This window comes from Neomonachus schauinslandi, chromosome 4, assembly GCF_002201575.2.
Source record: "Neomonachus schauinslandi chromosome 4, ASM220157v2, whole genome shotgun sequence".
Taxonomy (NCBI): domain Eukaryota; kingdom Metazoa; phylum Chordata; class Mammalia; order Carnivora; family Phocidae; genus Neomonachus; species Neomonachus schauinslandi.
In genome coordinates, this window is record NC_058406.1 from 99,600,649 (window position 1) to 99,621,662 (window position 21,014).

General features: G+C 45.7%; 1 protein-coding gene across 3 annotated transcripts; it reads right to left on the reverse strand.

Annotated features, from left to right (window-relative positions):
* Positions 1 to 2,967: 2,967 nt before the first annotated feature.
* Positions 2,968 to 19,788, reverse strand: HMGCS2 (3-hydroxy-3-methylglutaryl-CoA synthase 2). 3 transcript variants are annotated; one of them, XM_044914119.1, is made up of 10 exons: positions 19,552 to 19,788; positions 14,808 to 15,262; positions 13,109 to 13,234; positions 12,376 to 12,540; positions 10,874 to 11,039; positions 9,094 to 9,264; positions 7,983 to 8,089; positions 7,240 to 7,365; positions 5,749 to 5,857; positions 2,968 to 3,904 (listed from the first exon to the last, which is right to left on the reverse strand). In XM_044914119.1, exons 1-9 carry the CDS (start codon positions 19,671 to 19,673, stop codon positions 5,751 to 5,753), a joined length of 1,545 nt encoding a protein of 514 aa, XP_044770054.1. In that variant the 5' UTR covers positions 19,674 to 19,788; the 3' UTR covers positions 2,968 to 3,904; positions 5,749 to 5,750. The 3 variants fall into 3 exon arrangements, with proteins under 3 accessions (XP_044770054.1, XP_021545694.1, XP_044770055.1); XM_021690019.2 differs by lacking the exon at positions 2,968 to 3,904 and having other exon boundaries at positions 5,256 to 5,857; positions 19,552 to 19,705; XM_044914120.1 differs by lacking the exons at positions 2,968 to 3,904; positions 13,109 to 13,234 and having other exon boundaries at positions 5,256 to 5,857; positions 19,552 to 19,678.
* Positions 19,789 to 21,014: the final 1,226 nt, after the last annotated feature.

Sequence of the window (21,014 nt, forward strand, 5' to 3'; positions counted from 1 at the left end):
AAATGTCCTTGCGTTTCTCTGTTATTACCCTGAAGAGCCACCAGAGAGCAGCCGCGGGCCATGGTGCCGCTGCAGGAGGGTAGGGGGTGTGGAGGGAGATGGGGATGGGCAAAGAGCATGCCTGGGTGTGTGCTCAGAAGAGGGATCCCTCTTGTCTGTCTCAGATTGTTCAGAGGCATTTTTACAGGAACATGACTCAGTATTTCAGATTCCTGTGGTGTTTCAGATCCCTTCCATCTGGGAATATACATGCACATTAATACATCAGCAAAGATGCACCACACTTCATGCCAGGCACCAGGCTGGGTGATTTGCACAAGAGGAGGGTTAAAACTCAGACTGTTCTCAAAGAAGCTCTCCTTCGGTGGGAGGGACAGCACATAGGCCCCTGGGTGTGGTGGGGTGTGTATGAATTCTGTTGAGTCCAAAGGAGTGATTTGAGCGGAGGATAGTGTCTGAGATGTTTGGAAGGTTCATAAGGGAGAGAAAGTGCGTTAAGGTATAAAGCATGAGAATATTTGCCTATTTCACAAAGCCAGCTTGGTATGGGTTGGACAGAATATTAGTTGACTTTTTTTAAAAAAAAAAAGATTTTCCTGAAACATGACAGAATGGCACTCACTGACCCTAAGGGTTTCACCTTTTGCGAGTTCTCCCCCCATTAGTAGGGGATGATCCATCCCTACCTTGGGCAGAGTAGCATCTGCTTTGGAGACCTCTGACTGGACCAAGAAGGCTGGACCAGGGCAGCTGATGGGCACTGGCGGGTGCGAACCCACCACTCTGGCCTCTTTGTGCTGTGGTTGAGCAAAAGGTCCGTGAGAACCACCAGGAATCAGCGGCTACAGCGTGTTTGCAGTGCTCTCGGAGAACAGGTGTGTTCTGGCCTGGCTATAGCAGACCTGGAAGGGGGAGGCCTTTTAAGGAATGTTTAATTCTCCTAAACCTTTGTTTCCTCATCAGTAAGAGGAATGGGGTGACTCAGAGCTCTGGTGATGATTGAAGGGATTAAAATGTGGTTTATAGGAAGTGCCCAAGGCACTTGGTGAACATGCATATCTTCATCCCTTTGAAAGTGGACAGCAGGTCTCCCTCAGTCTCTCACTGAACCCCTTGCACTAAGGAGCCCATCCCTTGAGGCTGCTGATCCTAGAAAAACAGGCTGAGACTGATGGAGTTAAAAATTCTGTTAAAATTTGAGCGCCATATTCGGTCTCTCAGCCTCTTTCTCCAAAATTCTCTGGACACACCATACTCGATGCTCATGGTCAGAACAAGTTGTGGGAGCTCAAGTTACTTGAGCATCTCCAAATAGCTTCCTAGCCTTGGTGGCCTGAGAAGGCCTGGGACAGTTTCTTTGCATCCCCCTGTCCCGCGGCTGTCCACATAACCCCCAGATCAGAAAGGGCAAGATTCTTACAATCCAGCTGGGGCCCCACAGAGAGTGTTCTTTCCTCAGTGTTGCTCTGCGGGTTGTGGCATCTCGGCCACACCTCACTTTAGAGTGCAATGTCCTGACGTGGACCAGTGTACCTCGGCTGGGAAGCAGAGCTGTGCCGGCAGTTCAGTGATGGAAACAGTGGGCTGGCCATTCTTCACGTCCGGTTTAATACAACATGTGACGCACTCTGGCTCGAGACGAGTATAACGTGGCTCAGTGCCCTTATCTAGTGATCCCTTCATCCTCTTTCTTCCTCCAAGTCAGCCAGGGCAATTTCTTGCCTCCGCAGGGAAATTCTTTTTTTTTTTTTTCTTTCTTTTTAAGATTTTTATTTATTTCCTTAAGAGAGAGAAAGAGCACTAGTGGACAGAGGGAGAAGCAGACTTCCCACCGAGCAGGGAGCCTGACACGGGGCTCGATCCCAGGACCCCAGGATCATGACCTGAGCCCAAGGCAGTCCCTTAACCAGCTGAAACCGCCAGGCGCCCCTGCAGGGAAATTCTTTACCTGCCAGTGTTATCTGGACAAAGAAACAAATGGCAGGAGCAGTCCCGAGGGTAACCATGGGATGGGGCAACTAGAAACCCTTCCCTCCTATGTTGTCTTTCCGTAGGGGGGAGGGCTTTGTTCAACAGCCAGCAGGAATCCATCTCAATGAAGTGCTCCCAGAGCTGCCAGAGGAAGGCCCAGGGCTCCGTACCAAAGTTGGTGAAGAAGGGGACCTGAGCGGGGCCAGGGACCTCTGTCTGTGCGGTGGAGGCAATGACCAATGGCATCCTGAGTGCCTCAAGTTGAGCCAGGGCTGGGGGCACGGGCAGCATCCATTCAACCGGTCAGCACCCTGACATCCTCGTTGTCAAATCTTTTTATTCCCACTGCCACATGGTGTCCAAATGACTCCTGAGTGGAGGCACTGGGTGAGATGGAAGTCCTGGTTGCTAAGGCCAATGGAGGTAGTTTCAGCACCAAGACCCCACAGTGAACTCCGTATGGGTAGAGGCAAGGCCCAGAGACTCTTATCTCAAGAACTCTGGTGGGTAGGGGCTTTTGCCCAGGACTACAGATGCCGCTCCGGAGATCTTACGAAAGGCTTATGTTGTCTAGCAGGAATGCCATCTAGACTAAGGGCTTCCAGACAGCTTGCAGAGAGGAGCAGGCAGCTAGGGCCGGCAGAGAGGGGCCAGCAGAGAGAGTTACACCTGGTGGAACAGGAGGAGCTCAGCACGCACCTGGAGAGAGGGCTGCTGATGCTGTATTAGCCGCTCAAATCGGGGTTTAGCTCGGATTTTCTGGTGAGTGTGGGGACATGAACAGCCTTGGGCAAGCAGTGAAGTGGGCTGGCTCTGCGTCTCATTCCCATGTGCCCTGTGCGCCGTCACCCCTAGTATCCCCCTCCCAGCCAGCCCTGTTCCCCACCAAAGGAAGCCAGCTTCTCTCCTGCAAAGCGGGACAGCTGAGGAAGCTTTTTAAAAGACCTGGTACCCTCCCTCCCCCTCCCAGACCCCTCCCTGGCTCAATTCCCACCCCCCTGAACCCTTGCTACTTTATAAGAGGGTCCTAGCAAAGGCAGTGCCCTAACCCAAGGGAGACAAATCAATCTCTAGCAGAAGAATTCCCTGCTAGGTATCAAAACTCTCATTTTTGGCTGGAGGAGTCAAAAGCATGCTGCATTAACCTCTGCCTTGTGTCTATTTGCCCAGAGAACACTGGCAAGGCCTGACCAAGGAGCTGTGGCTGCCCTTGAGGGTATTTCTGGCCCGGTCTACAGGTGGCGTCTCTAGATCAGGGAAGGGAGCTGGGCACAGAGGCTGTGTGTCCCCAACTTTGTTCCCCTGTGCTTCTTGGAGAATGGAATGGGATGGGGGAGGGGTGTGTGAGGTGAGCGCTCAGTGGTTTTACAGCGGTGGGGGCAGGTGGGGGGTCAGGAAGAGTGGGGCCCTCAGAGCCAGGGGGTCCGGCAGGCTCTGCGGCGTGTCAGCTGTGCGTGGTTGGTGCTCCGGTTTCCAAGCAATACAACGAGGGATTGCCTCCTTCTCTAACTGTTGCATTGTGTTATATGGGTTTAATACCTGCTACAACATCTAGAAATTGACCAAAAACCTTAAGAAAGGAATAGAGAGATAACAGCACAAAAATCTAATAATGATAATAATGACCACAAGGGAACAGGATAGGCAAAGTTATCTGGATTTTTTTCCCAGTTCCGGAGGGCAGTGATTCTGGGCTAGGCCTTCTTTGCAACCGCTTTTCCAGAGAGGACCCCTGCGCCACCATTAGCCCAGGACAGTGACTGCAGCTGAGAAAAGCAGGAAGGACCACTAAGGACGGCCCCTCACTCTCCAAGGCCGCTGCTTCTGGGGACTACGGTGTCCAATCCAATCCATTTCCATCTAAAAATGGGCTTTTTAAAATATGATCCATGAGCAGAAACTCTGCTAGTGTAGATTTCCCAGGAACCATGGTCTGTAGAATTTGAAGAGACAAAAGAAGGACATTCAGTGTGAGTCTCATCCTGGGCATCCCTCCGCCCTTGCTCCCAGTACCTGTGTCTTGTCTGAGGTAAGGCTATGTGGAGGGGCTCTCCTGCCTGCATCATGAGGTCTGAGGGGCTCCGCTGCCTGCCCAGCTCCACGCCTGGACACCTGAGCCACCTGTGCCCAATGCCACAGGAGCCAAGGGAGGTGGGCAGGGGCCCCGTGACACAATCTGCTTGACAGAAGAGCAGGCTGGACAGGCTGGACAGTGAAGAGATAGCTCCACAGAGTGCCACGCTGACAGAAAACCTTTCATTCACTTAAAATTTCATTGTTGTGGGTTCCTTGCTCATGTGAGCTATCAGGATGAGACAGGACAGGAGCCCCAGCTTTCCTCCTCTGAGGTACGATGCTTGTGGACCATGAGAGGGAGGGAGCCTGATTTGGAAACTCTCCCTTGAAAATCCCAAATTTCTCTCTGTCACTCTTTCTCTCTTCTTCTGATGACTGAATAGCTTGACACATCTAATTGCTTCCTCTTTGCCATTGACTTGCCCTTAAGAATCCTATTTCAAGCAAGCGAACAAACGACTCTGGGGCAGTGTCCAAGTCTGTGGCCCTGGGTGCTGAGCTTGCAGTCCAACCACACCTGCAGCCCCGGCCGGTCAGGCCCCTTGTCCACCATGCTGAGCACCTAACATCCCAGCGGAGGAGGCCAAGCACTGTGAACTGAGGGCTTCCCGCATATCCTGTGGTTTTCCTGCTTTATCTGGGTATCTCCCTTACCCATGGACTTCCTCCTCTTCCCTGGCTCCACATCCCACCCTTGGCAAACCTTCTACCCTTCATCTACCAAAGGAGGGAAACAATAAACACACACACACACACATAAAGGAAGTATTTGGGGACTGTATTTGTTGAGATTTATGGATTGTTGAAGAAATGGCTTCTCACTCCTCCATTCTGCTTATTTTAGCAACTTGGAAGATAAACTGAAGTCCATGAACTATAAGATTCTGATTCTTTTTTTTTTTTTAAGATGTTATTTATTTATTTGACAGAGAGAGAGAAAGCACACAAGCAGGGGAGAGTGGCTGAGGGAAAGGGAGAAGCAGACTCCCGGCCAAGCAAGGAGCCTGACACAGGGCTCAATCCCAGGACCCTGGGATCAGGACCTGAGCCGAAGGCAGACGCCCAACGACTGAGCCACCCAGGTGCCCCTGAGTCTCCTTCTGAATACTTGATTCTCCTTTAAAAAGAACCCCAAGAAGTCTTCCATCTCCCCCTCAGGCAGTCAGTCCTCTGGCAAGAAACCCTTCTCTCCTCCCCCTGCCCCCCATCACTGACTTTCCAAACCTCACTGCTATTCCCCAGGAGGAATCACCTGGCGAGACTCCCTCCTGCCAAGGCTTCTGCTCCAACAGAATCCCCAACACCGTGTTTCTTCATGAATCTGTAGATATCTTTTCTGAAGCCACTCATCTTTGTTCCTACCCTCCCCCCCTTTGGAGGAATGGGTTCTGTAGGTTCCCCTCACAGCTGCCAATTTGGTTTCTATCATGTTTCTAGGGAAGCTTCCTATCCCCAGCAGATCAGGTAAACAAGTTGACTTTTTTTCACATTCCACAGTTAAAAACGTGCGCCTCCACCAGCTTTTGTCTTTCCTGGGCAAAGAGCTCCACCAGTTCTGGGTGATCCTCATGGTACAAACTCCCCACCCCCGATCACTTCGCATCTATAGACCCTGTCTGGCCTGGGTACACTATCGGAACTGCATCTGTTACCCGGAGGACAAACTTGATGCCACCCACCTTGCAAAACGTCACTTACCACCTTTAGACTGGTCGCCGGGCGTACTTGCGGCGATATAGCTCATCCACTCTCTCTAGGTACCACGTGCCAGGGAAAAGACTGCTCGTGTCACCAGGTGGTGAGAAATTCACTGTGGAATGAGAAGAGGCAATACTTACAAAGGGGTTGGGGAAAAGAAAAGAGTGCCAGGGATGCCTTCACCATGAAGCTCTCCTGGCTGTGAGGCCACCTGTCCCATCCCCATCAGAGCCCTGGACCAGCCCAAGAACCAGAAGCAGCCATCTTGGATCTAGTACATAAGCCTTGGCTATGAGAAATTTTACTATAGGAGTATGAGGTTTTCCTACAGTAAACGTGACCTTCCTCTCTTGAAGTCCTCATCATGTCCTCTTGCCAATGGTACTTGGCTTGAGGTATGTATACATCAGAGCTTCCTGTCTTCTAATAGACACTTCCTTCCTAGCCCTAAGTTCTCTGGCTCAGATTCATTGTAGTATTTCTGTTCTTTGTCCATCAATGTTTATCTCAGAAGTCCTATTTTTATTTTAATTGTTTTTCCTCTTTACCCTAAGGTGTCCCTGTTCCAGAGGAGATGGATGACTACTAGACCTAGGTTTTCTGGAACATTCCCAGTTCCGTGTATTCTGTCTCCCTTTCAGACCACACTGCAAGCCATGTGTCCCAAGTCTTGCTTGAGAAAATAACTTTTGTTTGGTATTGGTTTTAAAACCACCATCTGGTCTCTCCAGTCATAACTTCAGCTTTTGTCTCCTTTTCCTTTGTTGCTTTTTGGGGCAATAATTTTTTTAAGATTTTATTTATTTATGAGAGAGAGAGAGAGAGCACCAGCAGGGGAGAGGCAGAGGGAAAAGTAGGCTCCCCTGCTGAGCAGAGAGCCCAATGCGGGACTCGATCCCAGGACTCTGGGATCACGACCTGAGCCGAAGGCAGATACTTAACCCACTGAGCCACCCAGGGCCCCCATTGGGCAATATTTTGTTTTTATGTTTGGTAGGGAAAGGGGGCAGGTGGGCTGTCGATAACTTATTTATGTACATTAACTCATTTAATCGCTTTTGCAATCTTGCAAAGCTGGTATGATTTTAGAAATAAGACAACTGAGAAAACGTCAATAATTTTCCCAAAGATAAAGAGTTACTGAGTGTCACAGGTTGGTTTAGATTTGAATATCTAGCTCCAAAGTCTGGGCTCTTTCCATTGTTGCATAGAGAGCAGTTTTCAAGACCACAGGTCTGATGTCCTTGGGACTGCATTGTCCAGTATCCTGTTTTGAGTGGTTAGCTACAATCTATACTGGGAAGCTACATGCTGCTTCCCACCTCTTCTCCACTCTGCCTTCTGCTTCTCCACCCAATTCTTGCCCCTTTGGACCTAACGGATTTTCTCCCAATCATATCTCATAGATGTCTTTGCCCTGGCCCACTGTAGTCCAGACTTCTGATGAATCCCTGGCTCTCTTTCCTTCTCCTCTCTTCTCGTCCTTTTTCTTACCCTTATGGTAGAATTGTTCTCTTTGGTCCATTATTTCTGTGAACTCCTGAGGAGACATACGCTTCCGGGAGGCAAGGCGTTGTGGCAGGTCTGACATACTAGACACCAGCTTCTCCAGGGGGGATCCTGGGAAACCCAAAGGCAAGATTGTTAAATCTACTTGACTGTCATTATCATTGCTACCAATCGCGAGTCCGATAGAGAGCCAGGTTCTGTGGGGGCTCGAACCCTGGAGGAAGAAGGTACTGTGTGTGGCTTGGAATGTCGAGAAATGATAGAGGTCAGCAAACATAATGTTAGTGAAACCGACTGGCAGACACACTCTTTTAGTCAAGGAATGTCCCACAGAGTGCTTAGGTGCGCACCCTTGATCATATCTGACATAAAATAATCAACAGACATTTATTGAAAATTTCAAATCCATCAACTTCCCTTTAACCAGTTGTAACCAAAGGGCCATTAACTCCCTCCTCCCTGGACTTTTTGCTGGAACAACCTGACTGGTTTCCCACTTCCACCTTTGTTTCTCTTCAATCTAGTTTCAAGTAGTAGCCAGGCAAATGCTTCAACTCCATAAATTAGACAAACTGACTCCATTGCTTAAATCCCTTCAGGGAGTTCCTTTGTTCTTAATCACAACACAATTCTGTCCAGATGGGAGCCTCAGTAGTGGTGAGGCAGAGAGTGGTTTCTTTTACCCGATGAATCTTACCAGAAGTGCCTGATAGAAAGACAGGACTCACCTGGAGAAGCATCCTTGGATGCTCGAAATGAAAAAAAACTTGCTGCCAAGCCAGAGCCATAAGAGAAGGCCCCAATCCTGGAGCCAGCCAAGTCCTGGGCAGAGTACCTGTGGGGAAAGAAACCCAAGAAGCACATTGGCATTATAGTCTGCCCTTCAAATAAACCACCAACCTATTGCCCCAATCTAGTCAACCTCTTGCAAGTAGAAATGGGCTCCAGGGACTCTGCACAAAGAGGGGCTTTTGGAAGACCCTGGGGATAGACCTAGAAAGAAGAAAACTTGCCAGGAGGAGAGTGGCTAAAATCCAAGATACAGAAGGCACATTGAGCATAACAGAATTTGGGGTATAAAAGGAGCTTCTCGCCACCGATGAGGACAAGATGAATTCAGTAAACTCTGAAGTTTGGAGGTCAGACCACTTCAAGGCTTCCATGTTTTCTGGTAATATTTCAGCAGTTTTACCTTTTTTTATCATCCCCTCATCAGTAATCATTTGCTGAGTTCATATATATATCTCTTATGTTATGCGCAGGTACTATAGTACAAGTATTTCCTTACAAAATCCAGAAAATAGAACATCAATAGAAATAACAACTAGTATCTGAGAGCTTGCTGAGCACTAGTGTTTTAATTCCTTTACACATTTAACACTCATCCAAACGCTAGAAGGTATGTATTGTTAGTGCATACGTTTTATAGATGGGGAAAGTGAAGCACATGGAGGTTAGGCATTTTTCCAAGAGCAAAGCTAGTAAGTGGTATTTAAACCTCGGTTGTGGATTCTAAAGCTAGACTCTTAACCACCATGCTTTACTAAGGACAGAGATTTCAAATGGATGAGATAAAAATATGCATCAAAGTTCTATTATGTGCTTGCTACATCCAAGCAGATATTACACATTCCTTGACATCATACATCGTCACTTTGGAGACTGTTGTTTAATAATGATGGTAAATCTGCCTATACATGTACCTTTGAAACAAGTTTCTTTCATTATCTTTCCTTCCTTAAAAATTTCTGAACTGGAAGAGGAACCAAATTTGGTTGACCCCTCCAACCACAACCATGGGGTGGAGGGGTAGAAGGTGGGGCTAGGTGCAGTACTCACTGGGACAGAAGGGAGGCCAGACACCCATATAGGGATGAGGTGTACGTATTCCCGTTGTGAGTGGAGAGGTAAAGGGAGGCCTTGGTTTTCTTGTTGAACATGTCCAGGGAGGCCTTTTGAAGGGCTTTATCCATGTCCTTGTTGGTGTAGGTTTCTTCCAGCGTTAGCCCCCTGGAGGCAGCCAGAGACACAAGCCAGGTGAGAGACCCAGAAGGGGCGGGAGGCAAAAGGGGGAAAAGTAACAGCTTCTGGAGAGACTTTTAGGCACATGTTTTTATTACAAAATATTTGGAAATACAGACCAGCACAAAGAAAAACAATGTCACTAACAGTCCTACCATTCAGAGAGAGCCCTTAGGTCAATTTTTCTTGTGGAATCCATCCCTGCTTTCATAAGGTTAACTAGAAAATAAAATCATGCTCTATATTCTCTTCAACATGCTTCCCTAACTTATTTTCTCTATGACATTAAATCATCTTCTCTAGCAATATTTTTAAAGGCTGCACAATTGACCATGAAACGATGTGCCCTACTTGAACCAATTTCCCCATTCCTGTCCTTACCAGTTAAAACTCTTCATGTTCCCTCACACACGTGGATTTGTTGAACCAAAAAGTGTGCACATCTTTAAGGCCTTTGTTTTGTGTTTTCCTATTTCTCCCCAAAGCCCTTGTGTCAATTTACACATCCACTGTTGTCCTTTTTCACAGAGCCTCATCAATTCTGGGTATTCTAATTTTTAAAAAGGCTATGTAAGGAAAATGGTAACTTGTTTAAATTTGTTACTAATGAGCAAGCACATTTGAAAATGGGATCATGTGCATTTCTTCTTTGAGGAAATTTCTGGTGCATATCTTTTGCTCATTTTTCTATTAGGGTGTTTATTTTATTATCGGTGAGACCTCCATATATTAAAGATATTAAACTATTATCTTTGGTATATGTTAGAATTTTCTTTCATGGGGCAGGTCTTGTAAGTAGTGTTTGTGCTCATTTTGATGTTTTAGTTAGTGGCAGGGTTAGTAATAGTTAGTAGTGGGGGCAGATGTTGGTAGAATATTCCAAAACTTGAACTAAACAGCTACCAAGAAGAAAAGGGAATATTTTCTTCCCAGTGGGAATTGTGTATTGAAGATTCTTTTTTCTAAATGTCTTGGAGTAATGCATCAATAAACAGATTCTTCTAAGGTGGGGAGCTGGACTATCTCCATTTTGTAGATGGGGGAAATTAAGGCAATAGGCCAGACATTAATTCAACAATGGCAAGTGAGAAGGAGGCTTGATGCTCCCAAGTTGCCATCCTGTACTGTGATTATTTGCTTCTAGGTGTTTCTGTCCATATAGACTGTAAGATCCTTTTTTTTTTTTTTTAGACTGTAAGATCCTTGAGGCAGGGATCATGGAGTCACATTTATTTTGGTGTCCCTGGAGTTTAGTATGATGCCTGACATACAGTTGATGTTCATAAAATGTTTACCGACTGAATGATTTAGCCACACTCCCTTTCCCCTTTTTCTTATTCTCTGAAGCTTCTGATAGCCAGCCACTTGATCTAGAGGTGCTGGCAAACTCCCTGTGCTCCCTGAGATAAAAGGTGGGGGCCCCTATGTAGACCATAACCCAATAAGTCATGTATAGACTTGGTGTCATTTCTGTTGTGTTGGAGGATTGTCCTTTTCTCACCCCCAGGGTTGGCTGGTGGTACAGACTCAAGGAGTGAGGAACCCTCCTCCTTCCTCAGCCCTCACGAGCCTCTAGGTTTACCCGAAGAGGACCCACCTGAAGGCCTCTAGCCCCTCATAGAGGGGGGTCCGCGTGTGGTTGCTGTCTGACAGGAAGTCACTGAACATCAGGCGAGCCAGGGATTTCTGGACCATCTTGCAGAAGGGTGTGTGAAAGATCATAAACTGCAAGTCATCAAGAGTGAAAGGCCGATCGATGCCAGCTGGAAGAGGAAGTGTGAAAGCGAGGAGGTGCCATGGCAGATGAGCCATTTAGACCTACACCCCAAGACCTAAGTATTCTGAGTGACTTGAGGCATCCCAGAAAACCAGCTCCTACCTCCAGCAAACACATGAAAGTTTTGTTCATTCACTTTACAAGGATTTTACTAAGCACTCTACTTATAAAGAAAGAAAGGAAAGAAACATTTTCTTCCTGTCTACTATTGCCAACATTTATGACAGATAATTCTTCCAAATCAAACTGGTGTTGTGTTATTTTCTCTATTTTTCAGGGGAGGAAACAGAGTCTCTAAAATATGAAGCTAGGTCATGTGTCCAAGGCTACCCAGCTTGAAAATGGCTGGCTTTGGATTTAGGTTCTGATGTCTCTGACTCTATAGACACCCTAGACTGTCTCTTAGTGCTGAGAACCAAAGCAGCACCAATCAAATTCCGCATGAGGTTACGGAGCAAAATTAGAATGCAGACAGAACACAGAGCTGGTGAGAGCAATTAGCCAATAGCAAATTTACAGGGCATGGAAGGTAGAGAAGTCCAAGTCCACTGCTTACCCGTATGGGCCAGCAGTGGTGAGTGGCATCCCTCTCAGCACAGTGGAAAGGGGCAAGAAGTGTCTCCTAAGGCCACCCCTAAAGCATCCATGCTCTGGGACCTTCCACACGTGTCTTTTCTCACACTGGAAACTGCCTATCACAGATGTCCATCTGGCCATGGTTAAGCAGGTAAGAGCCCTTTTATTTTTTTAAAGTAGATCACTCTGTACTTTATTAAAATAAAGTTTGTTTCCTTTCTGATTATGAAAGCAGTACATATTTTCTTAGCGGGAGAACTCAGAAACTAAAGGTGAAAATAAAATTAACTTGTAACATTACCATCCAAAGAAAAATCACTAACACTTTAGTATACTGAAAATAGGGATAAGATTTTTCAACATCGACCAGACTTTAAAAGGTAGCAAACTACAAAAGGTGAGTCAAATCACTCCTGACTTCAACAGAAACAAATCCTAGCCCCAGTAGGATGTGGTTACTCTCACTCACCACAGTACCTCCCCAGGCGGCTGATACCCACTGGTTTCCTACTGGTGGCTTTGGTCCTAGATTGTTTACTTTCTTTCATTTAGCTCAAATTGGAGGCAGCTTCATACTTGCATTGGAAGCTTCCAGATGGACTTTAGCATAGATCCATGGAAGGGTGTAAGAGGAAGGGGACATGAAGCAATTCTCTTGAGATCATTTTTGAAGGAGAGAAGAAATCTTGTCTTAAGCTTTTAGGACCACCTCTTGGTCCCCTAGAACTGCCCTCTGAGCCCCATACCTTGTTTCCACTGGTTCTGGATTTTTTGACGGTATAATGTGTAACATCTGTCCAAGGCCCGTAGGTAGCACTGGATGGAGAGCTTGCCATCCACTATTGGGTACTCTGTAGCCGCATCTGGTTTGTAGAAGTCGTATACGTTCTCCATGTGGGTTCCTCTAAGCCCTGGCAAGGCACAAGGAGAGATTCAGGGATGGTATGATGCAGCCCCCATGGAGCAGGGATGATGGGGAGGCATGTACTAACAGTTTCCTGGTTTTTCTCTGTCTGAGCCCACTCAACATCTCTCCCATGTTCAAAGGGAGTTGAATAGATGGTTGCTCTTACATAAATGAGATTTATATTTCCCTTTCCATACCTATATGGCCTTAACAAAATCTGGAATAGGTGCCAAAAGTCTCAAAGGAGGACCTTTCTCCTTATACCCAATTACCTTCTTTCATCTTCAATTGCCAGTCTAGTTCCTTAAAGGTCCTCATCTGCAGCATCAATGTCACTCATTCCATGCATCATTATCCCAATGTGTGATGGTGCAGAAGAGGAAACCTTGATGATCCCTCTATTCCCTTCCTCCCTGCCCTTTGCTCCCCAGTCCAGCCTTTTGAAGGCAAGCGATATCATCCTCAAATCCATACTTCAGCCCTGTGTAGTGGGTATGCCTACTTGGGATTGGGAGCTACACATTTGCTCTGAACAGTCTCTTGGTACCACATTTCCACAGTTTACCACAGACCTCTCTCGAGGGCCAGAGGGGCCTTGGGCCCAACCAGCATGGCCACAGCTCCGGCCCCACCTGTGGGGCGAGCATTACCACTGGGATAGACTGCAATATCTCCGCAGACCACCATTGCATAGCGACCTGTAATGAGAGACAAGAAGTAATTATCTCTACTTGAGATCACTACCCAAATCTCAAGTAGACTGAGTGCTTCCTGTGAACCAGGCACAATTTTAGGTACTAAAGATAGACCAGTGAACAAAACAAAAATCCCTTCCCTCACGATTATCCTATATATCAGGTAGAGTTATTCCCTCTTTATGGACAAAGAAATGGAGGCCCAAAGAACTTAAGTCACTTGGCTTAAGCCACACAGCTAATAGATGGTAAGATAAAGATTCAAAGTCAGGATTCCAACACAAATTCATGGAAACCCAAGAACCTTCTTTTAAGAATTGTAACAATTCCAACTCCAACCCCAACAAAAAAGTATTGTTTTATATATATATATATACATATATATATATGTATATATATATATTTTACAGATATATACAGTTTGGAAACTATAGAAAAGTATTTAGAAGCTGTCAAAGAAAAGATTAGTAAATTTGACTATCCAAAAATTCAAACTTTTTATCAGAAACAAACTCAGACAAACTGGGGTAGTATTTACAATACTTACAACCAACAAAAAGCTATTTTCCTTCATTTATAAAAGTCTCATTAAAAAAAACCCCAAGGTATGTAATGAGAAAATAGTCAGTGAACATCCTAAAAAATACTGAAGCTTTCCTATAATGAAAAAAGAGACAAATCCTTATTTTTCCTTATTAAATTGACAAAGATTAGAAAGCTTGATAATATGTATTATAGGAATGTACTTTAGTACAACATCTTGAAGAACAATTTGGCACGTTCTTTTTTTTTTTTTAAGATTTTTATTTATTTATTTGAGAGAGAGAGAGTGAGCATGAGCAAGGGGGAGGGACAGAGGGAGAAGTAGACTCCCCACTGATCAGGGATCCCAACGTGGGGCTCGATCCCAGGACCCTTGCTCTCTGCTCCTCCCCCCTTAAAATAAATAAATAAATAAATAAATAAATAAATAAATAAATAAATAAATAAATAAATAAAATCTTTAAAAAAATATGTTAAGCAAAAAAAAAAAAAAACAATTTCCTAGTAGCCAGGCAAGGGAGTAAGAGAATAAATACTCTGTGTAATAGTGTATCCTGTGATTCTTTTTTTGTTTTGTTTTGTTTTTTTATCCTGTGATTCTTTGGGTCTATTTCTACCAGGATGTTTCCCCCTTAATACCTAAACTTCTTTAACTCTGTCTCTCAGAGGCTTACGAGAAACTTAATGAGAAATAGGAATATATTGGATTTGGTTTTGTGTCCCACCCCTGCCACACACTGTGTGTAAGATACCAGATCCTCCATTTTCTCACCTAGATCAGGCGTAACACCCACTTCCTAGGCTGTTGGAAGGACTGAATGAATGGCTATGTGAACGTGCTACCTAATGAACAGCATGAAGTTATACAAGTCTAAGTGGTCATCAGCATGGTGGCTGTTGACGATAGCAGCAGCTGTGTGAATAAGTTGTCCTGCCCTCTCTGATGAAATCACTGGGGAAATGGAGAAACAAAACTGAGGATTCAGCCTCTAACCCAGTTCCTTTCTTACGTAAGGTCTCGGGAAGCACATACCATCCCAGGAGCTGGACTCCACCCAGTTGGCAGCATGGAAGAGGGAGGCAGTGCCCCCGTAGCAGGCATTGGTGGTATCTATGCCCTCAATGTCAGTGTTGCCTGAATCCTGGAAGAGCTCCATGAGCACTGTTTTGACAGCCTTGGACTTGTCAATGATGGTCTCAGTGCCCACTTCCAGCCATCCCACAGAGTCCCACGGGAGCTGCGTGCGCTCCATCAGCCGCTGCACCACGGTCAGGCACAGGGAGTTGATGTCCTCCTGGACTGAGCAGAAGCCCATATGGGTTTGGCCCAAGCCCACCGTGTACCTCCCTGCTTCTACATTGTTATACTTCTCCAGGTCTGTTTGGTCCACATACTGGGCTGGGAAATAGACCTCCAGGGCAAGGATGCCCACATCCTTTGGCCAAGTATCTGTTTTGGCCAAGGGGACAGCAGGGATGGTAGAAAACCTGTAATGGAGATAACAATCAAAATCCTCTTAATGGTCTCCAGCCAGTCGCCTCAAAATACTATACAGCAATCATCTCATTCATTTTTCATATATTTTGAAGCTATATTATCAGATGAATACAAATGTAAGGTGGTTATCTTTCTGTTGAATTAACCTTTTTCCTTATTAAATGTCCCTCTTTAATTCATCTTTGTGATATTCCTGCCACAAAATCTACTTTTCCTGATGTTAAGAAAGCTGCCTGAGTTTTTTTTATTACTGTTTGCATGGTATATCTTTTGCTGTCCTTTTATACTTTTAACCTCTCAGGGTCTTTATATTTAACACACATCTCTTCTAAACAGCACATAGTTGGGTCTTGTTTGTTTTTTAACAAGTCTTACAATATTGGTGCTTTAATTGGAGTAACTAGTCCAATTATATTTATTCTAGTGACTAATACAGGTGGGATTAAATCTACTATCTCACTCTTTATTTCCTTTGTCTCTCTCTTTTTTTTTTAAGGTTTTATTTATTTGACAGAGAGAGACACAGTGAGAGAGGAAACACAAGCAGGGGGAGTGGGAGAGGAAGAAGCAGGCTTCCCACGGAGCAGGGAGCCTGATGCAGGGCTCCATCCCAGGACCCTGGGATCATGACCTGAGCCGAAAGCAGACGCTTAACTACTGAGCCACCCTTGTCTCATATATCCTTTGTTTCTTTATTTCTTCTTTCCTGCATTCTTTTGGATTAAGCAAGTACTTATTATTCCATTTTATCTCCTCTTTTTCTTTTAGTAATGACCTCGGAAATTACCATATGCATGCTTGGTTTATTGTAATCTAACTTACATTAATACTTCTACTATTTTCTAAACAGTGAAAAACCATACTTTAACTCCCTTTATCTTCTCCATCCCTTTGAACTATTATTGTCATACGATTTACACATGTTATAAACCTCATAGGACATAACTTTAAAAATCTCATTCAGTTTTAAAGTGGCCTTCTCATTATACCCTTTCTACTTGTTTCTTTTTACTACACAAGAACACACCTATTGTTTTTCTACTTTTTTTTTTTTTAAAGATTTTATTTATTTATTTGACAGAGAGACAGTGAGAGCAGGAACACAAGCAGGGGGAGTGGGAGAGGGAGAAGCAGGCTTCCTGCCAAGCAGGGAGCCCGATGTGGGACTCGATCCCAGGACCCTGGGATCATGACCTGAGCCGAAGGCAGACGCTTAATGACTGAGCCACCCAGGCGCCCGTTTTTCTACTTTTTAAGGAAGCTTCCTGCTTGATTCTATCCTCTCTGCTTTTTCTGATTGGGCCTCTGAATATTTATGAAGCACATCCTACATAGTGCTGGGTTCCAGATGCACAGTAGTGAAGAAGGCATCCTTTGTTCCCATCAAGAGAGCATGGTCTAATGGAAGAGGCAGACATTTCACAGCTAAATACATAGTATAACAAGCAAAGGCTGGGAGAATACAGAGGACAGGGGGAACAATTCTAAATGGGAGCAGAGAGAAAATGGGGAAGGGGTCAGTGGAAGAGGGAAAAGATAATCTGTTTCTTTCCTGGACCTACCCACCTCTCTTCAATCCTGACTCCTAATATCCCTGGTGAAATTCTGGAGTTTCTCCTTCCAGCTACAGGTACAGAGATCACCAAGTCCACCTCCATCTGTTCCCACATGAAAGTACCTGAAATCTGGTTACTTTAGTGATATTCTTCATTTTGCAGATGGTGAAATCAAGGCATGCATTGGTGAAGTGTTGTGCTCAGAGTACCTTCATGGTTACTCATGTGTCAGAAATATCCTGTCCTTTCACCACCTTGGGTGCCACCAAGGCACTCATGAGTGCCACCAGAGTCCTTTGACTTATATCTGGCTATAGAATTCCTGACCATGGTGAGTGACAGGATGGCTCCACAGGCTTATGCATTTAGCTCTACGCCACAGGAACTATAGCTCAGATTGAGTGTGTCTGTCAATCATCCTGAGGATTCTGAGCTTCTGGCAAACCCCAGTTCTCCCATCAGAAAGGTCACTTTGAAGTACTGTGAGGCAAAGTGGATCACAAGATCATAAGACAATGAGGCAAAGTATAAATGTTCATATCTGATAAGAGAGTTTTGGAATTTAGTTATCTGCCCTATTTATTTGGTGTTCCCTAAATAATTGGAGTTTGTACTCTCAAATATTTGTGGAGAATCTTTCCCAGTATATAGGAGCTAATGGTTAGCCAGCAGTGGTCCTTCACTTGGCTGGTTTTCCCCTCAGCCTCATTCTCATTCTGCCTTCTCTGAGCTCCCTCCCTTCCTCTCTTTCCAGCTGGAAATCCAAGCTTTCAAGGAGAGGTTCCAAGAATCAGCCACTTGGTAACTTTTGTAACTATCTTAGCAGGGGGCTATTTTCTGGAAATGGATTCCAGAACCTTGAAGAAAATTTAGCATGTAGAGGCTTCCAGAAAGATCAGACCACTGGAGTTAAGAGTGCCCTTCTTATCTTATATATTTTCTCTAGAGAATAATCACTTTATTTAATTTAAAATTGGTTTTGTTCTGAGGTTGCTTGATTTAAGAATATGCCTTTCTTTCTTTATTCCATCTCTCCTCCTTCTCTTGTGTTTCAAAATTCACAATTACATGCCAGGCACTGTGTTAGTGAGAGGCTGCCGAGGTGGAGAGGGTAGACAAAGAAAAGAGGAGGCCTAGGTTCTTGATGACTTCTTTGACCAGTGGGAGGAATAAACGAGCACATACATGCATACCCCAACTGAGAGTCAGAATGGGATAAGGGCCTCAAGAGGGATATAGCAAAATCCCACTGGAGTTTGGAGGAAGCAGAGATTTCCTGTGGGTGGTAGGCTCAATAAAGTCTTCATGGAAGAGACTACATTTGAGATCAACTTTGATGGATGAGTGGCACTTCCGCTGATGAAGAACTGGAGGCGGGTAGATGGGGTGGCGGTCACAGTGGGAGATGACTAAGCAAGTAAGGGCACCTGGTAGAGCGGAGAATGAAGGGGATTAGGGACGCAGCACATGAGAAAAGCAACTGGGGACCGCCAAGGGGAGGGCACCCCTCTTTATTAACCAGCGGTGAAGCATAAGCTGAGGTGGCAGTAGTTCTTGGGTTGGATTTAGAGTTGTGCATGTTGCAGTAGAGGGGACAGACATACAGAGAAAGAGAGACTCATAAAAAAGATCCTTAATACTCTTTCAGGCCACGGAAAATGGGATGAGCTGTGAGTACCCTGGAAAAGGGAAATGTGTGAACCAAGGATGCCAGAAGGAGGGACAGGTTGGATGAGTTCTGAGGTTTGTCTCTTGCTGGGCAGCCCGCTGTTGCTTACTGAAACAAGCAAACCCATGTCAATCCCTTCCTCACAGATACAAGAACAGGTTAAATGTTGAGCTGGGACATTTGGCCTGTCTAAAGAGGGTGAAGGAGAGTATGGACAATGGCAGAGAGTCAGGAAGAAAATAAGAAGGCTAAGGAGCATCGTCCCCTACTCCGCACATTCATGCGGCCAGGTCCCTGGATGCCAGGCAAGGGAAGACACTGGGTCAAAGTCGTTTTTCTCAGTATTCATGGAAGGCAGTGTGGAAGTGGGAGGAGTGGGCTAGTCCTACAGTGCAGTGGATCCCAAGGCCCTAGCTATAGCTATTACCGTCGGTGTTGGCAGGCTCCAAGCACGTGGGCCAAACTGGGGAGTGTTTAGAAATAAAAGGCACACATGTGTGTTTCTGTGTACAGTGCATTGCACACAGACATATACTCTTATTTTAACATCCCATTTCCCCCTTTCATGAAATCAGAGGGCAGAGAAACATGCTTCTGATCCCCAGTCCATTTGGAATCTTGCCGCAATGACTTGAAGCAGCTGGTTTGACTAACACCGCAGCTGGCACAGAATGCTCCAGGTCTTGGCAGGAGCTGGGGGTAAAAGGGTGAATGGTGGTGGAAAGGAGAATGCTGGGGGCCCTGGTACTGATATTTCCACTGCTTCATGCAGCTGGGGCAGTGAAAGATGTCATCGTCTACGACCAGCGGGTATCAGAGGTTGGGGATCCTGGAACTCTGTAGCTGAGAGGGACCATCTGTTTAGAGAGGTGGTAACTGAGACCCTAACAGGTTAACTTGCTTATCTATGGCTGTGCACAAGCCTTGCCTACTTTTCCCTGGGATTCTAGTGAGCTTTTCCTTATGGCAGGCCCTCTACCTATCTATCTTTTACTGGTTCAATGACACTTCTCAAAGAGTGGCCTGCACAGTCCCTGGGAACAATGTGACTCACCTTTGGCGGGCTGCTGGAAGAAGGCTAGCAGGTGAGGCGAAGGCTTCCTGCATTGCTGTCTTCACTTGCAAGACCCGCTTCACTGAAGTCAACAGCCGTTGCATTTCCAGAGGAACAGGCATGAAACCAACAGTTCACGGTCCTTGGGAGAGTTGCCCAGCTGTGCCCCGTTGGGCTTTATAGAACTCTGAGACTCCTGCCTCTGGAAGCCCCGCCCCTGCTTATCAAGGCTCAGATGGCTTCTAAAACTAGACCAAAGGTCTCACTCAGAACATGGGTGAGTCGAAGGAAAACATCATCTCTCCAACTTGTACACAGCTGCCCTGATCCTGGGCAGGTGTGGGAATGGATGGCTCTGATTTCTCCTTTCTCAGGCTCTTGTAGCAGCCTTACTTATGGCCAGGCAGCTCAGGGGGCTATGATGTTCCTTGTTGTCATACATCCTGGGGTAACCCCATTTGGCCTGTCTTGGACCCTGGCTCCTCATCTGGGTTACTCTTGCTTGCTCTTCCAGAATGCTCTCTGTGGAGTTAGCTGTTATTATTTTAATGTATCATGCACAATAAGGAACATCTTTCAAAACTGAAGAAGCAGTCTTTTAAGTACTTAGGAGTAGATACTGACACATAGGCAAAGGGCCAGGGGTAGAGAGAATGTGGAGCACACCAAGTATTGTCAGTCTTACACATGTATAGCTGTACACAACCTCCTAGTGAACTGCAGGAAGGCTGCAGGAGAAGTACAGGAGCCCCAAAGGGGTGATCAGGGCTCTCCTGAGGAGGAAAGGTCCACTTTACAGATGAGGCCAGTGATACGTAGTCAGATGACATGACTTTCCCAAAAACCTAAGGAACAGGTTGGGGAATCAAGTGTGTCTCTTGCCTCTAGATTCTGGTCTTTCCACTCTGCTCTTCTACTTCTTTATAAAAACGTTCCTGCCATCTGATCTTTGAGTGAATTGCTCTCTCCACCTCTCTCTCACAACACTAATCATTCTCAATCTTTTATGAGGGTCATGCATTTATTCATTTGTTCACTCAGTAAAACTCCCCTGCCTAATGTGATTCTTTGGAAGGCATGGAGAAGAGCCAGAGTGGTTCTTGCTTTAGGGGAATCAGAGGTGACTTCATTTTCCTGCAGACAGAGACCTTCTAGGTTCCCCCAGAAGTCCAAGTCTCCTGGGTCTTCCATCATATTTAGGTTCTTGCCCCCATACACCTTGGTGCGTTACTTCTCTAACCCAATCTCGCTCTGTCACCCATGCCCTACCACTGAGCCTTTTGCAAAGTTCTGTCATCAACTTAAAATTCTTTATTTCCAATTTCTTTTCTGAAAATGACCTTTGTTTCTTGCTCTGTCTCAATCTACAGCTTTCAAATTGTGGTTGGGTTCTTTGCCTGCCCCACAAAATCCACCCCCTGGCCACCAGTCCCCAAGATATACTTATAAGAACTCAGTATAAG

Excerpts from the sequence above, each read along its gene's own strand:
- HMGCS2 (XM_044914119.1), bottom strand. The coding sequence starts at position 19,673 with ATGCCTGTTCCTCTGGAAATGCAACGGCTGTTGACTTCAGTGAAGCGG. Across the intron at positions 9,265-10,873 it reads GAGGGGCTAGAGGCCTTCAG|GGGGCTAACGCTGGAAGAAA; the intron begins GTGGGTCCTCTT and ends GGCTGCCTCCAG. Across the intron at positions 5,858-7,239 it reads AGAACAATTCTACCATAAGG|TGAATTTCTCACCACCTGGT; the intron begins GTAAGAAAAAGG and ends CTCATTCCACAG.